Source organism: Arvicanthis niloticus, chromosome 13, assembly GCF_011762505.2.
Source record: "Arvicanthis niloticus isolate mArvNil1 chromosome 13, mArvNil1.pat.X, whole genome shotgun sequence".
Taxonomy (NCBI): Eukaryota; Metazoa; Chordata; class Mammalia; order Rodentia; family Muridae; genus Arvicanthis; species Arvicanthis niloticus.
This window is the reverse complement of record NC_047670.1, coordinates 74,167,002-74,186,314: the sequence shown is the minus strand read 5'-3', so window position 1 is coordinate 74,186,314 and position 19,313 is coordinate 74,167,002. Positions and strand designations below refer to the sequence as shown.

Here is a 19,313-nt window from a genome sequence, read left to right as displayed (position 1 = left end):
TCCAGGTTCCTGTCCTATTTGAGTTCCTATCCCTGACTTCCTTTGATTAAAAAAAAAAAAAAATGCCATATTGGACCAGGCTGACCTCAGAGATTCACCTGCCTGTACCACCTGAGTGCAAGGATTAAAGCTGTGTACCATCTCTGCCCAACACATTTGGGGGGGGGGGGGGCGTGTTTCAAGACAGGGTTTCTCTGTGTAGCCCTTGGCTGTCCTGGAACTCGCTCTGTAGACCAGGCTGGCCTCAAACTCAGAAATCCGCCTGCCTCTGCCTCCCAAGTGCTGGCTGGGACTAAAGGCGTGCGCCACCACTGCCCGGCTTGCCCAACACACTTTTTCATCCTAGTAAAGGGCTGTGCATACAGCTTTGATTTATTGATTATGTTTTGAGACAGGGCCTCCCAATGTAACTCAGGCTGTCATGGAACTCCCTATGTAGTCTGAACTGGCCTTAAATGAAAATCTTCCTGCATCCACCTTCCAAGTGCTAAAATTATAGACATATGTCACTACCATATCTATTGGCAAACAAATATTATTGCTCTTGTTTTTACATAGGTTCTTATCATATAGCCCTGGCTGGTGGTGGTGGTGTACATGTTCAGTCCCAGCACTCAGACAAGTAGATGTCTGTGAGTTCAAGGCCAGCCTCATCTACAGAGTGAGTTCTGGGACAGCCAGGGCTACACAAACTAACTCTGCCTCAAAACAAACAAACAAAAAACCCCACCTTATTTTCTGTTTCCTTAAGTCGGAATTTTATGTAGCTCTGGCTGGCCTTGAACTCACTAAGGAGCCAGGGATGACCCTGAACTCCTGATTCTCATGCCTTCCATTTCCTCTGCCACCAACTTCTGGAATTATAGGAATGTGTCACTACAGCTGGCTTTAAAATGCTTTCAACATTTCTTTTGATTCTTTCAAAATTATATTTATAAATATTATAATTATAGCCATACTTTAAAATTCATGTGAATATGAGTAAACAAAAGGAAATTAGTTATGATTTCATGCTTCTCAATGTTTAAATCCTAGGTCAAATTTAACTTGAGGTAGATGGACCTTCATGTCTAAGTTAAACTAAAGCTACAAACAGCTGGATACAAATTTAGTTTTATTGTAGCAACACTAGATACAATTAACAGTAATGCTTTATTGTTGGTGCCATTAAGTCTGCTTTTAAAATTTTTTTATTTTTATTTTATGTGCCTGCATTTGGTGTTTTGCCTGCATGTATGTCTGTGCGAGGGTGTCAGATCTTGTAAGTTACAGACAGTTGTGAGCTACCATGCAGGTGCTAGGAATTGAACCTGGGTCCTGTGGAAGACCAGCCAGGCTCTTAACTGCTGAGCCCTCTCTCCAGCCTCTAGTTTGTTAGTTTGTTTTTCCTTTTCTGTGATAAAGGCCATAAGGGTTTGTTTGGCTTTCAGGTAACAGTCCATCATCAGGGAAGGCCACAGCAGGGACTCAAGGCAAGAACCTGGAGGCTGGAATGAAGCAGAGGCCATGGAGAAGAGCTGCTTAGTGGCTTGTTTACTTTACTCTCTATGACTCAGGACCACCTTCCCGGGGCTGCTCTCAACCAGGGGTCACCGTAAATCTGTAATCAGAAAAACTAAAAAAAAACCTCTAAGGCTTGCCTGGAGACCAGTCTGATGGGGCATTTTCTCAATCAAGGATCTCTCATCCCGGAGACAACTTGACACTAGCTGGAGTCATCAGAGAGCAGGGAGGGAGCCTCAGATGAGAAACATACCTCCATGAGATCCGGCTATAAACAAGTCAGTAAGCAGTGCTCCTCTGTGCCCTCTGTATGAGCCCCAATGCCAGGATCCTGTCCGCACTGCTTGTGATGAGGAACTGTTATAAGGGATTGAGAGTGAAATAAACCTTTTCTTTCCCAAGTTGCTTTTGGTTGTAGTGTGTAATCACAGCAATAGTAACCCTAAGACACAGGTGACTGTATTGTGTGTCAAACTGATAACTAATCAGCACAGGTGCTTTATGGTGGTGTTTTAGAATTGTGAAAAATCACTCAGAAAATTAAAAACTTACTTATGGGATGTCTCTCTGTCTCTCTGTCTCTCTGTCTCTCTCTGTATCTCTCTCTGTCTCTCTGTCTCTCTCTCTCTCCCTGTGTGTGTCTGTGTGTGTGTTTTCTTTCTTTCTTTCTTTCTTTCTTTTTTTTTTTTTTTTTTTTTGGAGACAGGGTTTCTGTATAGCCTTGGCTGTCCTGGAACTCATTCGGTAGACCAGGCTGGCCTCGAACTCAGAAATCCGCCTGCCTCTGCCTCCCAAGTGCTGGGATTAAAGGCGTGCGCCACCACTACCCTGTGTGTTTTCATATCCTATGGCACAGTGTGGACATCAAAGGGTAACCTTCTGGGTCAGTTCTCTCCTGCCACTTGGTAGGCTCTGGGCACAGAACTCTTGGTGGTCAGGTTTGGCAGCAAACATCTCTTTTCCTTGAGCCATTTCACCAGCACCCACCTCCCCCCACACACACCTCAGTACCTTTTAGAAGATGCTAGTAATCTATCTTTCCGATAATTTTAACAATCAAATGTGCTTCCACAGTTTTTCAATGTCTGAGAGAGGGTCTTTTATAGCCTAGGCTGGCCTCAAACTTCCTGTGTAATCAAGGGTGACTCTCAACTTACAATCCTTCTGCCTTCAATCCCCCTTGTGTTGGGATTCCAGGCACACGAGTTTACTGGTAGGTGCCTGCACAGGATGCGGAAGGCCTTCCATGACTCAGTGCTCACTACCATAAAAAGGAAGCAGCTCACACTTTGCCTTTAGCAGTTTGGTTTTATAGATAAAGCAGAGGCAGTTTGGAAATGTTAGTGACAGCCAATGCTTAACGTAAGAGCTTCAGTCAGGGTCTCAGGTCAGCTTAAAACCCTTAAAATGGTTTCTCCATTTCGTCATAGTCTTGCTAGAAGATGAAAGCTTAAGAAGCTATTTCTTTTTATTTATTTGAAGAGTTATTGATACAGGGTCTCATGTAGCCCGATTATGATCAAACTTCTTATGTAGCTTAGGCTGGCCTTGAATTCTTGCTTGTAATTCCTAAGTGCTGGGGCTGCAAGCATGATCCACCATGTCTGACCTAAGGGAATGTGAGAAAATCTGGAAATCATAGTACAGCCACAGTAGCAACACTTCGTTTCGTTTGTTTCTGACATGGAAGGGCCTCCCTACATTGCCCAGGCTGGCAAAGGACTCACAGTTCTCCTGGCTAGTCACCCAAAAGCTGAGGTTAGCTAGCAAGAGTGTAGGAACAGGACTGAGGGTTAGGGGTGAGTGGCAACGGAGTCCTCCTAGACGAATCCTAGGCAATTGGACTCTGGAAACCAGCATCAGGGTGCAGATCTGAGTTTATTGCCAGGCCCATAAGCTTATATACGATGTTCGAACCAATCCCAAGCCCCTAGACCATTGGCCAATTGTATCTCACTACATCATGCTCCAATGCTCCAATGAAAGCAGCTCGAGACTCTTGGAGGGGTCTCCAGAGCCTGTGGCACTCCGCTCCCCATCCCACTCTTTCCTCCACAAGGTTGACCCTCCACATCCCCCACACTAGACTTTAAGATTTTTTTTTTGTTTTTTGGGTTTTTTTTGTTTGTTTGTTTGTTTGTTTTGTTTTTCAAGACAGGGTTTCTCTGTATAGCCTTTGGCTGTCCTGGAACTCCACTCGGTAGACCAGGCTGGCCTCGAACTCAGAAATTTGCCTGCCTCTGCCTCCCAAATGCTGGGATTAAAGGTGTGCGCCACCACCGCCCAGCTAAGAATTTTTTAAAATTCTATTTATGTTTGGCTGTATGCTTGTATGTGTATGGCCATGCATGTAGTGGTCTGAAGGCAACTTACAAGATTAAGTTCTCTCCATCCATCCTGGGCTTGCTTGGAAGGCAACTTTAATCACTGAGCCATCTCACCACTCTGACAAGACTTGCTTGGGTAGGCTTATATTACTTACTGACATCCTTAGAGTAAACATGACCAAAACTTATTTTCAAACCAATATGCTATTCCTTCTTTTTGTAGGATCTTATTTCAAGGCTGTCTGGGATAATGAGCAACGTGCAGCTGATAATGACTCGGTACAATATCGACAGCATGTCCCCTGGGAGGAGGGGCTCCGTCTCAGAAACCCAGAAAAAACGGAGAAAGGCTTTCATAGACAAGATTGCCATATGTTCGAAGAATATTGACATTAGAGAAAGGACTCTCACCAAGCTCCTGTCCTGGCTAGAAGAATGGAGTAAGTGTGTAGAAGGGTCCAGAGGGAAGGAGCAAAGTTAAGGAAAGAGGAGAGAAGTTAAATCAGGAGGGACGTGGAAGGACTGGCCACATCGAGGAGGAAGGAGGAGGGAGACAAATTCAAGGTGTTTAAACCTCAGTTATATTTTCATAACTTACTGAGTTAACTGTTTGGGTTTCTAGTCCAGGTTTCTTCCTATAAAAGGGAAAAGGCTCAGGATAACAATAAATGCAAGATAACTCTGTTCCTCAATGGAACCATGTTCTGTAGTTACAAATTATCATAAGCCTATATGGATATAATTAGTTTGTTTCCTCCATAAGAAGGTGTTTTCTTTTATTCTCTTCCAGACTTTGTTCTGTCTGAGGTGGCCGCCATCAATATGGATGAGTATCACCACTGGATTGCAAAGATGGAGTTGATGCCAGAAATGTTGAAAGGGATCAAAAATAATGTCGATTCTATGATTCAAATGACCTTATTCCTCATCGAAGAAAAGAAGAGACAAAAGAAAAAAATATGTAAGTGTACTTTGTAATACCTGGGAATGGAGTTTAACTTTTTATCAAAATACAGCGATATTGGGAGATGGAGAGATTGCTCTGTGGTCAAGAGCACTGGCTGCTTTTCCAGACCTGGGTAACAGTCCCAGCACCCACATGGTGCCTCACAACCATCTGTAGCTCTGGGTCCAGTGGGAAACAACGCCTCCTTTTGGCTTCTTCAGGACCTGCATGCACATAGTGCCCAAACATATATGCAGACAAAACTCTCATACACATAAAATAAACAAAAATTTATTGAGGTATAATTTGCATTCCATAAAATGTACACGTATCAAGTGCACAAATAAATTCACCGTTGCTGTGGGGTGATCAATACCCTCATCCCTCTTGTGATGCTAGGGGTTGCACTCAGCCTCGTGTTTCTGAGGCAAGCCATACCCACAGCCATGGTAGTCCAGTTTTAAAGCATTTCCATTGCCAGTGAAGATCTGTGTAGTCTGTCTTTATTCTTATCCACAGTTGTGGACAACCATCTATTCTGTCTCAATAAATTGGTTTTGGCTATTTTATATAAGCATCATATTATGTGTGGATGTTGTCTGCTGTCCACCCATTTCCCTCTAGGGCATCAGACTAAGGAGGGCAAAGCAGAGCCAGGGCTAGGAATGCCAGGAGCATTTGAGCTCTTAAAAGAGAAGTAAAAGGGTTTGGGCAGCCTGTGCAGGGCAGGCAGCCAGGGTCCTGGATCTCTCGTTAGCTACAGCTGCAAGCAGAGGCAGAGGTGGCAATGTGCAGTCACTCTGATGTGAGCCTCTGCAGGTAGCAAGCATCTGGCCAGCCAAGCGGGTCCAAGATCTAGCAGTGAATGCTTTGGGAGAGAGAACTCTTCCCCAAGTGTTACAGCTCAGTAAAAACAGCCACTCTCCAACAATCCTCCGTCCTCAGTGAAATAGCTTGTGCCCTTTATTTTGTGTGGACAGGGTCTATATGAACCTTGGAGAGTGGGTAGGATTTAGGGATAGGTGTTTCCTTTTGGCTCAGTTTGAGATGTTAGTGATGCTTTATTTGCATGGTTGCATGGGGAAGGACACCTGGTGCTGTGTCACATGACTGACTGACTACCCTCCGTCCTTTTTTTTGTTTTTGTTTTTCGAGACAGGGTTTCTCTGTGTAGTCCTGGCTGTCCTGGAACTCACTCTGTAGACCAGGCTGGCCTTGAACTCAGAAATCTGCCTGCCTCTGCCTCCCAAGTGCTGGCTGGGACTAAAGGCGTGCGCCACCACCGCCCGGCACCCATGGTTCTTTCATCTGTGTGTTGTTGTTACTTGTTCCAGAGCAGGTACAGAAGCAGGCAAGGAGCAGCTCTCAAGTCTCTGAGATTCCCAGGTGTGAGCTCAACGCAGCCTTACCAGCTCTTAGGACTGTCTGGGGGCACGGCCCACTTGCCCTACATGTGGGCTTTTGTTTAGTTGAGACGGAGTCTTGCTATGTGATTCAGGCTAGCCTGGAACTTGAGATTCTCCTGTCACAGTCTTCTGGAGGCTGAAATTATAGAAGTGAGTTACTGTATCTTCCTGTATGGATGGTCTGTCCTGCCTGCCTTCAGCAGCATTGTAGCACACAATGGCAACCCAGTCCTCCTGGTTAAGCCTTCAGTGAGTTGTCAGATATACCACATCTTCCTGTCCTGCTAACCTGTTGGGGCATATTTGAGTGGCTTCCACGGTTCACTTTTCTGAATATTGTTGCTGTAAATACATGTGTCTCTGTGAGGCACATGGCTTCGTTTGTATGCATGGTCAGTACTTACAAACAAGAAGACTGGCCTGGTCATACTGCAGGTCTGCTCTCTGAAGTGGCTGTGGGGATTTCCATTTCTGTCTGTAGTGGAGGAAGGCTCTAGCCTTCATGTCCTCAACACCCAACACTCTTTTATCACCCAGGCTGCCAGTTCATGTGAAGAGACATTTCCTGGGGACTTACAATGCATGTCACCCGTAAGCGGTGAAGCTGAGCAACCTGTGCTTTCCGGCCACTTCTATACCTGCTTTGGGGAAAAATGTCTATTAAATACTTCCCTTTTGCATCTTGGTGGGGTGTTTGTTTGTTTGTTTTATTAACCTTGAACCCCTAATCTTCCTGTCACTACCTCCCAAGTCCTGGAGTTACAACTGTATAGCACTGTATGCAGTTCATCTTTTATATGTCTATAAGCTTTTCGGGCTTTTTTATGTGTATAGGTGTTTTTGCCTACATGTATATCTGTGTACCGAATGCTTGCTTGATGCCCATGGAGGCCAACTAGAACTGGAGTTATGAATGACTGTGGGTCCTGGGAACTGAAACTGGTACCTCTGAAAGAGCAGCTAGTGCTCGCTCCTAACAGCTGAGCATCTCTGCAGTTCCTTGTATTTTTATTTTTCAAGACATATTTTCTCTATGTAGTCCTGGCTGTCTTAGAACTCACTCAGTAAATGAGGCTGGCCTCGAACTCACAGAGATCTCCCTGTCTCTGCCTCCCAAGTGCTGGGATTAAAAGCGTGCGCCACCACTGCTTGGCTCCCTTTTATTTTTTAGCCGGACATAAAATTGTACATAGAGCATTCCATGTGGGATCCTATGTACTGTTGTTCTGTCTGGAGACTGAGCTGGGATAGTTGTGCTTTCAGTTTTGAATGACTGAGTTTATTAAACATGCAACAAGCAAACCTAAAAGACTAACAGTCAGACAGAGCGGCAGGCAGACAGGAAACATCAGTCTACGTTATCCAGCAGAGAATACTGTCCTGATTGGAAAGTAAACCAAATCTGGGTGGTGCTGGTGCACACCTTTGATCCCTGAGCTCAGAAGGCAGAGGCAGGCGGATCTCTGTGAGTTCAAGGCCAGTCTAACAGCCACGGCTACACAGAAAAAAACTTATTGAAAACAAAACAAGGCCAGGCGGTGGTGGCACACGCCTTTAGTCCCAGCACTTGGGAGGCAGAGACAGGGAGATCTCTGTGAGTTCGAGGCCAGCCTGGTCTACAAAGTGAGTTCCAGGACAGCCAGGACTACACAGAGAAACCCTGTCTCGAAAAACCAAAAAAAAAAAAAAAAAAAAAAAAAAAAAAAAAACAAACAGGAAAGAAAGGAAAGGAAAAAGGGAGAAAAGGAAAGGAAACCAAATCCAGGAGTGGTGGCCATGCCTTTAATCCCAGCTGAAGCAGATGGATCTGTGAGTTTGAGATTAGCCTGGCTTACAATAAAGTAGATTATAGAATGTTCCTTTACACACAAAGAGCCACTTCACTATATCATGTCAAGGCTTAGTCAGTTAAAGCACTTGACACATGTGCATGAGGTCCTGAGTTTGGATCCCCAGCATCTACATAAACGCTTGATTGCAGTAAAGAACATCTGTAGTCCCAGAATTGGGGAAGTGTGGATAGAGGCAGTTCCTCAGGGTTTGCTGGCCAGACAGTGTCACTGATTGATGAACACCAGGTTCTGGAGAGACTCTGCTTCAAAAACAATGTACAGCCAGGTGTGGTAGCACACACCCATTGTGAGGTGCACCCTTAATCCCAGCTGAGGCAGGAGGAGCTCTGTGAGTTTGAGGCCAGCCTGGTCTACATTTCTAGTTCTAGGCCATCCAAGAGACACAGCCTTAAAAGAAAGTTACTACTTCCCCCCCCCCCTTTCTTTTGGGGAACATAATCTTCGGTGAGCAGTCTCTATCTGTAGCCTATAGTTCGGGCAAGGAAAGCACAGCTGCTGTCCTTGTAGGCTGAGCATCTACAGAAGTTATTTTACATCTTGTGCATGGGAAGTTTGCCTCTTCTGTAATTAACTTAGTTATTATCTATGCTAAAGTGAGATCTCTCTCTCTTTCTCTCTCTCTCTCTCTCTCTCTCTCTCTCTCTCTCTCCACACACACAGTCACTGAATGTTTGTCCTGTATGTATCTGCTAGTTGAGTCCGAGTTCCTTAGGCTTAAACATGGGCACAGAACAGCATAAATGAAGAAAGGCAACTGCAATGTTTTGTTTTATGTTTTTCTTCCAGTGGCTAGAGGTACTCTCTGGAAAGCTTGGAAAGACCGAGCTATAAAGCGGCCTGCCACAGCCCAGGCTTTAAGACCAGATCAGATGATTTGTGACCAGATTGGCTTGAACGCTAAGGTTTCAGAGATTCAGAACATGCTGCAGGAGCTCATCAGCACAGCCATGTTCAGCAAGCTGGAAAACAGCGCCATCAAATACATATCCTCCACCCTGGTGAACCTCTCCAAGGCATTGAGCACCGTCAACGATGAGCTAAGGCTTGTGAGCTACCGGGTCGCCAAGTCCTTTGTGAGAGAAGATGAAATGGCAGAGAAAGAGAAAGACCACTCCCAGCAGGTCATCCAAGAACTCAGTGAAGAGAACGAGGTGCTCCAGCAGAAACTTAGAGAATCCGAAGAAAAATGTGACCAGCTTATTCGCATTAAAAATTATCTTGGACGCCAGATACACCCAGCTGCATCCTTGAGAACTGTAGTTAGGCTGCCTCTACAGGTACCATACTTCAGCACAGAGGCCAGGGACACCGACAGTGATGAAAAAGTGGATTCTAAGAAGGAGGCCAAAAGCACTGCAGTAACCTGGGACTCACCTGCGAGTGAGCTGGATCTGGATGTGGCTAAGCAGCAAGCTGAGGACAAAGCCGAGGCGACCCAGGACCAGAGAAAACTCAAAGTTCTGCCACTAACAACCGAGACCTTGGACACAAATCTGGAAATGGAGGAAAAGAAACCCAGTCATCTTGCTTTTCTAAAAGCACCGGAAAAGAAGAAAACAGGTAAACAGAAGGGCCAAGAAGTCAAAAGTGCAGCAAGCTCCATGTGGGAACAACTCAGGAAGGGCAAGTCTGAGCAGCTGTTTCGGAGCAGCCCGGGCTCGCCAGAGAGTAGAGAGTCTACCCTTAAGTTAACAGACAAAGAAGACGAGAGTGCCCCAGAGCTGCAGAAACCAGAAATGAAGTGGAAAAAACTCATAGCAGCAAAAACTGAAGTGTTCGGCCCTGCAAGACAGTCTGGTAAATCACAACCCAAGATCTCTAAGGAGACTTCAGTGACTGCCGATGAAACTGAGCAGGGCAATCTAGAATCATTTCAAAGGGCCATCCTGGCCTTCCTGAGAGAGAAGACGAATAACGTAGGGAAGGCTTTTGATCCAAAGAGTATACGGAAGGAGGAATCGTCACTGGGAAAAGCGGAAGTCGAAAAATTTAACGTCATAAAGGCAAAAATGGAGGAATATTTCCAAAAAGTGGCTGAAACCGTGACTAAAGCCTTGAGAACATACAGAGATGAAAGGAAGGTGCAACCTAAAGAGAAGCCCAAGAAACAGCCAAAGGGAGCATTGGGCATGCTGCGGACACTTCCTAAGCAGGGGACAGTTGGCCCCAAGTCTGAGGTTGGCAGAGTTCTCCTCAGTGAGATCACAGACCCAGTGATTAAGAAGCTGGTACAGATGCTCTTAGAAGAGATAGATAGTGACTTCAAATACAGAAGGACAAAGGAGCTGCAGCAGGAGGAGGCAGAGGCACAGAAGGGAGAACCAAGACCGAAGCCGAGGGACAAAACAGAGTTGCTGGAGGCGTGGAAAAAAGCATTCAAAGTACCAGAAGACAGCCAGGTTCAGGACCTGAGAGATGCAGAAGATGCTGATGAAAGGCCAAAGTGGAGCGAGTCAAGTCATCAGGACCTGTGGAAAGTCATCAGCCAAGCCTCGATAAGTTTAGCTCCCAAGTCAGCAAAGACACCCAAACCGCAGATAAGTCAGGTGCAGACGCTCCAAACAGAGCCTGGTGTAAAGGGGACCATGGAGGAAAAGCAGCCCAAACAGTTTCCCTCCTCTTCCAAGACCCTCCTTGTTACTGCAAAGCTCACCCAAATGCACTTCCCTGAGCAGGCCCAAATGTCTCCTCAGCCTTCAGTGGCAACCCTCAGCCCCGAGCGAACTTTGAGCAGTCCTCTTACTTCTGAACAGGCATTAAAGACTGCTTTCACAGCAGCAGGGCGGGAGCTAGGACTAGGGACTAAGCTGATAGTTCCTAGGATTACTGAGCTCACACGGACTCCAAAGGCATCTCTCACATCAGAAAAACCCCAGGCAATGCAAATCTCCCAAGTGACTATTGAACAGATATCTGGGGTCACAGATACCCAAAGAAAAGATCTACCCTTCCAGCAGGTCCAAATAAAAGATATAATTCGAACCTCCCAGAAGGCCCTAGAACAAGAAACCACTCCCACTCCCACTCCTGAACAAGAAACCACTCCAACTCCTGAACAAGACAAGAAACTAAGGATCACTCTCACCCCTCAGCAGACCCAGACCCTAGGCATTACTCTGACCCCTGAGCAAACTAAGACCCAGAGGATCAGTCTGACCCACGAGCAGGCTCAGGCACTGGGGCTCACTCTCACTCCTGAGCAGTACAAAGAACAGAGAATCAGTCTGACTCCGCAACAGGCCCAGGTCCTGGGAATCACTCTCAACCTTCAGCAGGCTAAGGCCCTGGGGATCATTCTCACCCCTGAGCAGGCCAAGGCCCAGAGGGTCAGTCTGCTCCCTCAACAGTCCCCCATAGGGACCACTCTCACTACTCAGCAGGCTCAAGCACAAAGAATTAATCTCACCCCTGAGCAGGCCGAAGCCCTGGGGCTCTCTATGACCCCTCAGCCAGTCACTCTCACCCCTGAGCAGACCCAGATCCTGGGTACTGCTCCCACTCCCACCCCTCAGCCAATCACTTTCACCCCTGAGCAGGCCCAGGCCCTAGGTATCACTGCGACCCCTCAGCCCATCACTCTCACCCCTGAGCAGGCCCAGGCCCTGGCACTCACTCTCACTGATCAGCAGGTCAAGACTCAGAAAATCAGTCTGAGCCCTGAGCAGACAGAGGCCCTGGGTATCACTCCGACCCCTCAGCCAATCACTTTCACCCCTGAGCAGACCCAGGCCCTGGGTATCACTGCGACCCCTCAGCCCATCACTCTCACCCCTGAGCAGGCTCAGGCCCTGGCGCTCACTCTCACCACTGAGCAGGTCAGTCTGAGCCCTCAGCAGGCCGAGGCCCTGGGTATCACTCCGACCTCTCAGACCACTCTCACTCCTGAGCAGACAGAGGCCCTGGGTATCACTCCGACCCCTCAGCCAATCACTCTTGCCCCTGAGCAGGTCCAGGCCCTAGGTATCACTCCGACCCCTCGGCCAGTCACTCTCTCCCCTGAGCAGGCCCAGGCCCTGGGTATCACTCAGCCAGTCACTCTCTCCCCTGAGCAGGCCCAGGCCCTGGGTATCACTCCGACCCCTCAGCCAATCACTCTCGCCCCTGAGCAGATCCAGGCCCTGGGTATCACTCCTACCCCTCAGCCAGTCACTCTCTCCCCTGAGCAAGCCCAGGCCCTGGGTATCACTCCTACCCCTCGGCCAGTCACTCTCTCCCCTGAGCAGTCCCAGGCCCTAGGGGTTTCTCTCATTACCAAAGAACAGGAGATCAGTTTTAGTCCCCTGCAGGCCCAACTTCTGGGACTTACTCTTACCCCTCAGCAGGCTCAGGTACAGAAGATTTATGTCACCCCTCAGCAGGCCCAAGCTCTGGGCATCACTCTGAGCCCTGAGCAGGCCAAGACACTGAAGATCAGTCTGACCCCTGAACAGGCCCACTCCCTAGGGATCATTCTCACAGTTGAGCAGGCCAGGGCACAGAGGATCAGTCTGACCCCTCAGCAAGCAGAGGGCCTGGGGATCACTCTCAGCCCTGAGCAGGCCCAGGCCCTAGGGGTTTCTCTCACTCCCAAAGAACAGGAGATCAGTTTTAGTCCCCGGCAGGCCCAATTTCTGGGACTCACTCTTACCCCTGAGCAGACTCAGGTACAGAAGATTTATTTCACCCCTCAACAGGCCCAAGCTCTGGGCGTCACTCTGAGCCCTGAGCAGGCCAAGGCAATGAAGATCAGTCTGACCCCTGAACAGGCCCACTCCCTAGGGATCACTCTCACAGTTGAGCAGGCCAGGGCACAGAAGATTAATCTGACCCCTCAGCAGGCCCAGGACCTGGGGATCACTCTCAGCCCTGAGCAGGCCCAGGCCCTAGGGGTTTCTCTCATTCCCAAAGAGCAGGAGATCAGTTTTAGTCCCCGGCAGGCTCAAGCTCTGGGACTCACTCTTACCCCTGAGCAGGCTCAGGTGCAGAAGATTTATGTCACCCCTCAGCAGGCCCAAGCTCTGGGCGTCACTCTGAGCCCTGAGCAGGCCAAGGCAATGAAGGTCAGTCTGACCCCTGAACAGGCCCACTCCCTAGGGATCACTCTCACAGTTGAGCAGGCCAGGGCACAGAGGATTAATCTGACCCCTCAGCAAGCCCAGGACCTGGGGATCACTCTCACCCCTGAGCAGGTCCAAGACCTCGGGGTTTCTCTCATTCCCAAAGAACAGGAGATCAGTTTTAGTCCCCTGCAGGCCCAACTTCTGGGACTCACTCTTACCCCTCAGCAGGCTCAGGTACAGAAGATTTATTTCACCCTTGAGCAGGCCCAAGCTCTGGGCATCACTCTGAGCCCTGAGCAGGCCAAGACACTGACAATCAGTCTGACCCCTGAACAGGCCCACTCCCTAGGGATCACTCTCACAGTTGAGCAGGCCAGGGCACAGAGGATTAATCTGACCCCTCAGCAGGCCCAGGACCTGGGGATCACTCTCACCCCTGAGCAGGCCCAGGATCTGGGAATAGCTCCTACCCATAAGCAGGCTGAAGCCTTGGGAATCATCCCCATCCTCAGACCTGAGCCTGACAAGGAAAGAAGTTTAAGTCTGACCCCTGAGCAGGTCTTGAGTATCATTTTCCCTGATAAGGATACCCAGTCCTTGGGGATTTATCTCACCCTAAAGCAGGCCCAGAACCTGGGAATCAGTCTTACTGCTAGTCAAGCCAAGGTAATGAAGATTAGTTTGACCCCTGAGCAGGCCCAGGCCCTGGGGATCACTTTCACCCTTAAGCAGGCCAAGGCACGGAGGGCCAGTCTGACCCCTAAGCAGGCCGAGGCTTTGGGGATCACTCTGACTCCTGAACAGGCCAAGGCACACAGAATCACTCTCACCCTTGAGCAGGCCCAGGCCCTGGGGATCACTCTCACCCCTGAGCAGGCCCAGGCCCTGGGGATCACTCTCACCCCTGAGGAGGCCCATGCACAAGGTATTCTTTCTCCTAAGAAATTCCAGGAGTTGGATGTTCCATTAACCTATAAACAGGCAGAAACACTAAGGAGCCGTCTTTCTATGAAGCAACTTGAAGCCCTAACAAGCCAAAGACTTGTCTCTGAGTCTATCCAAATGCCAAAGCCGGCTGTTGCTTCTAAACAGACCCAGACAATTGATATCCCACTAACTACCAAACTGTCCCAGGCATTTGGAGTTCCGCTTCCAAAGAAACAGAGCTCAGCAGAGGGAATCTCTCCCCTCACTTCCCAGCAGATCCAGGCATTTGGAGTTCCGCTTCCAAAGAAACAGAGCTCAGCAGAGGGAATCTCTCCCCTCACTCCCAAGCAGACCCAGGCATTCGGAGTTCCACTTCCAAAGAAACAGGGCTCAGCAGAGGGAATCTCTCCCCTCACTCCCAAGCAGCCCCAGGCATTTGGAGTTCTGCTTTCAAAGAAACAGGGCTCAGCAGAGGGAATATCTCCCCTCATTTCCCAGCAGATCCAGGCATTTGGAGTTCCACTTTCAAAGAGAAAGAAGACAGAATTGGGAACCTTTCCCCTTACTCCCAAGCAGACCCAAGCAGTTAGAGCTTCACTTTCAAAGAGAAAGAAGACAGAATTGGGAACCTTTCCCCTCACTCCCAAGCAGACCCAAGCAGTCGAGCCTGACAAAGCAATGCAGCCTCCCCTCACACCCAGGCAGGCCCTGCCATTGCAGGATCAACTTGCTCCAGAGCTCATACAAACGCTGGTGTTTACCATCACTCTCAAGAAAGCCCAGAACTTGGGTATCAATTTTACCTACGAACAAACTCGGGCAGCAGCTGTCACCCTCACCTCTGAGCAGGTGGCAGCACTAGAAGATGCTCTTACTGAAGAACTGGCCTGGAGGTGGGAGTTAGTCACAGCAGAGCAGCTTCGAGAGGCACCAGACATTGCCATCACTAAGCAACGACAAGCACTGGAGACGGCTGCTCAGTCAGCTCAGGCACTTCATATTCCTTTTAGCTTGGAAAAGCCTGCCACATTGGTTCCTTCCACTGACAGACTATCTCAGAGATTGAAGGATTCTTACCCTGCTTCTATTCCATTGCAGGCATTAAGGTCTTCTCTTACTCAAGCTCCATTTCCCCCTCCGACAAGCCTAGGAATGAGTATTCTTCCAGATTCTGAGAAGCCATGGATGTCTCCTACCTACAGACAGACTCTCACAGACAGGGGCCAAGGCATTCCTGCACAGCCCGTAGGACCAGAAATCCCTTCTTCCCTTAGACAGCTCCTAGCACCTGGGGCTCCTCCCACTCCAGGGCCACCGCTTGGTCCTAAGCATTTCTTCAAACCTAGAGACACTTGGCCCCTTCTAATATCAGAGCCCCCCTTTCGCCCCAGAACACCTCCTGCATCTAGAGTCCTACCTACCTCTGGAGAGGTTCCAAGACTTGTTTCTGGAGGCTCTGCTGCCCACAAGGAGCTCCTGACTTCCAGAACCTCCCCCTTCCAGCCTCCTGCCGTCCGTGAGCAAGTTCCCTTCTCTACCCTTGAATGGCAAGGCCCATCATGGACGGTTCCTGAGCAAGGCTTGGCATCAACAATCTCACCCATCCCACTGCATCCCTCCACAGCAGAGGCCCTCCCACCCCCTGGAAGACCTCAGAGAAGTTCAGAAGCCAAACCTCTAAAACCTAAATCAGCAAGAGCTCTGGGTTTTGAGGCCGTTCGGGCTCCTTTCCCTATTGAGAAGACCCAAATACCTAAGATTTCTGACACTTCAGAACAAACTCAAGTACTCCAAGATTCGTTTGGCATGCAACCATGTGGAATATTTCAGCCTTATGTCACCAGCTCCAGGATACCGCGGTCACAGTCTCCTCTCATTGTTGAGAAAGCTCTTTCCAGAGAGAAGCCCGGACTACCACTACCAGCTCTTACCACTCAACTCCCCCAAACACCACAGATCTCGACTTCTGAAAAGGGCGAGAAACCATGGCTCCCCCCAATAGACAAGCCCTGGACACCAACCCCTGTTTCTGTTTCCAGAGAAGCCAAGATGCTGGTGCCCCCTTTCACTGATGAGCACTCTGAAGATAGATATGTGGTTGATGTGGAGGCTCAGAGGAGGAATCTGGTCACATTAAATCAGGCTGCACAAACTTCCAGACTCCCTGCACAGTATCTCACAACTGCCAAGAATCTCATAATCGAATTACTTCATTTAGATACAGTTCGGCTGGGGTATCTGTCCCGCAAGTATGTTGCTTATAGGCTGATCCAGCTTGCCAGGTAGATATAATTATTATACATACTGTTTACTGGAATAGTAGTGATGTCAAATGCCTTCCTTCACCTTGTTTTCATGTTCATCAGACACATGCGCTCTCTCTCTCTCTCTCTACACACACACACACACACACACACACACACACACACACTATGTGTATAGATATTTTGTTTGCATGTGTATCTGGACTATGTGTGTACCTGTGCTCAAAGAGGATCTTGATCTCCTGAGGATGGGATGCATCAGTTGTGAGCTACAGGAGTGCTTGGAGTGAGACCCAGGCAGGATCTCTGGAAGACCAGCAACTGCTTAATCACTGAGCTGTCTCTCCAGCCTCAGATCATATGCTGTAATATGCTCATGAAAGATCTGCAGGAAGGAGGTTTAAGACCACAAAAGGAAGTCAGCTGGGGTGATACATGCTTGTAATTTTGCTTGGGAGCTCAAGGCAGGAGTGTGTATGTAGAGCACTTGGGGATTAGAGGGTCGTGTGTGAGCATGCCTGTGTTGCCCTTGGAAAATAGAGGACAGAGGAGAAGGCCTGGTGTCTTCCTCTTGTTCTCTTGAGGCTGCATCTCTCACTGAACCCTCCACAAGGGTGACAGGGAGCCTCCTGTTTCTATCCACTAATACTGGGACACAATGCATAGCCACTCCTGGCTTTATTTATCTATTTATTCATTTGTGTTTTTGACATAAGGCTTACCCTAAAACTGACGCTGACCTAAAACTCACTGTAGAGCTCAGACTGGCTTAACTCTCAACCTTCCTGCCTCACCTCCAGATGAGTAGGACTGCAGACATGGGCTACTAGACTTGGCTCTTAATCGTTTTTGAAGAATGAGAAGGCAAGTTAAAATCAAGATGGTACCATAACAACTTTGTTGTTGACCCTAATTTTTTTGTAATGTCAGAAAAGGCCAGGCATGGTGGTCTACACCTGCAATTACAACCACTTTAAAGGTAGAGGCAGGAGGAACAGGAATTTCAGGGCAATTGTCAACTACTTGTGAATTCAAGGCCATTCTGGATTACATGAGCTCTGTCTATAGAGAGATTATCACCTTTAATCCCAGCACTTGGGAAGCAGAATCAAGTAGGTCTCTCTGAATTAGGATCCAGCCTCGTCTATATAGTGAGTTCCAGGCCAGCCAGGAGACTTTGTCTCAAAACTAAACAAAACAAAACATTTGCCGTACACATAGTCCCTCTCTACCAAGAGATAGGTCTCGATTGTTTTTTCCTGCCTCTAGGTACTTGGTCACTACTTGTAAAATAATCCACCTTTGTCTCCACTGAGGGAACTTAAATGTACGAATGTACATCTACTATAGATTAGAGGTCTTTTGTTGTTTCTGTTGTTGGCTTTAAGTTCACGGCAACTCTCCTGAGTGCTGGGATAACAGGCACCATACCCCTCTCTCACCTCTCTCAATATTTAGAGAATACTTTAATCACTTTATGTAATCAAACTCAAATAGATAAGATCTTACATATTTAATATGTTACCCCTGTACCAATGGAGAAAGTTTAAATGTACAATGTTTCCTGTTTGGTTTTGGTAAGATGATAAGGATTTAGACCCAGGGTCTTCTAAACACTAAGTTACTATTGTCTGCATTGTACTGACATCTCAGTCCATCTTTGCCTTCAACTTTTATTCCATGAGTGTGTATGTTCTGCTTGTATTTACATCCTTGTACTAAGGTGAGAAGAGAGTACCAGAACCTCCGGAGCTGAACCTCTGGAGCTGGAGTTATAGATGGTTGTAAATTGCCATGGATGCTGGTCTGGAGGAAGCCTCTTAGTCACTGAGCCACCTTCTCAGGATCTCTTTACTCTTTTGAAAGAGGGTCTTACTAAATTGCCAAGCTTGCATCTAGCTTCCCAAGTAGCTAAGACTAAGCTTAAGCGCCTCCGCTGCACCGCCGCCGCCGCTGCACAACCTCTCTCCTCTGGCTCCCAGCAACCTGCTATGCACCTGCACCTGCCCAGACCAGGGGAGCTCTTTGAATTTATGCATGAAAGACACACACACACACACACACACACACACACACACACACACACACACACACACAATTTTTGACATGCTGCCACTAGCTCAAAGGCTGGGCACTCCTAAACCTTCCCTTCCTAGCAAACACTCCCCTCTATACTCCTGAGGCTCCTAAACCTTCCCAATCAGGAAGTGGCCAGTGGTTTTTCGAGACAGGGTTTCTCTGTATATCCTGGAACTCACTCTGTAGGCCAGGCTGGCCTCTGCCTCCCAAGTGCTGAGACTAAAGGCGTGCGCCACCACTGCCCGGCTTAAACTTTTTTTCCCCCCACGAGACACGGGAGGGAGCGAGCGGGATTCGAACACGCGCAGAGAGAGAGGGTGCGGAGGACGGGCCTTACAGGCTGCGCCACCGCCGGTTCGCTACTGCCCTGAATTCTTACACAGCTGGTTGGCTTTCTCACCTGAAGCTCTTACATCCCATCCTTCTCTCCTGAGTCATAGTGATTCTCTGTCTTCCTTTTCCCAGTTCCTAGCCTGTGCATATCTAAAGGTCCTGCCTCAGTCTATCTGCCTAGTCTCTTTATTGATCTATCAAAAACCAATTTGAGCCGGGCAGTGGTGTCGCACGCCTTTAGTCCCAGCACTTGGGAGGCAGAGGCAGGCGGATTTCTGAGTTCGAGGCCAGCCTGGTCTACAGAGTGAGTTCCAGGACAGCCAAGGCTACACAGAGAAACCCTGTCTCAAAAAACCAAAAACCAAAACAAAGCAAAAAACCCCAATTTGAGACAAGGAAGGACCTTCAGCATCTAGACATGCAGATTTCTGATTGGGGGCTGGATTAATTCAGAGCATTGGGACCAATCCTCAACATCTCATCTTTTCTGTCCAAAGTTTAAAAAGTCTCTTCTCTCATTATAAATTGAGCATAACCATAACAAATTATGTAATTACAAAGTGTGATATACAATTAATATCCTGCCCATTGTATTTGTCAATTAGATAAAGTACTCCACCACCTCGCCTAACTAAA

The 19,313-nt window shown here is 48.1% G+C and overlaps 1 protein-coding gene across 2 annotated transcripts in view; it reads left to right on the top strand.

Moving 5' to 3' along the window:
- Fam186a (family with sequence similarity 186 member A) overlaps window positions 1–19,313 on the top strand; it is a 47,684-nt gene that overhangs the window by 9,036 nt on the left and 19,335 nt on the right. For both annotated transcript variants that reach the window (XM_076912078.1, XM_076912079.1), the window contains exons 2-4: window positions 4,054–4,270; window positions 4,621–4,791; window positions 8,822–16,283. In XM_076912078.1, coding sequence (XP_076768193.1) covers window positions 4,081–4,270; window positions 4,621–4,791; window positions 8,822–16,283 — 7,823 coding nt within the window. In that variant the 5' untranslated portion in view covers window positions 4,054–4,080. The remainder of the gene's footprint in view (window positions 1–4,053; window positions 4,271–4,620; window positions 4,792–8,821; window positions 16,284–19,313) is intronic.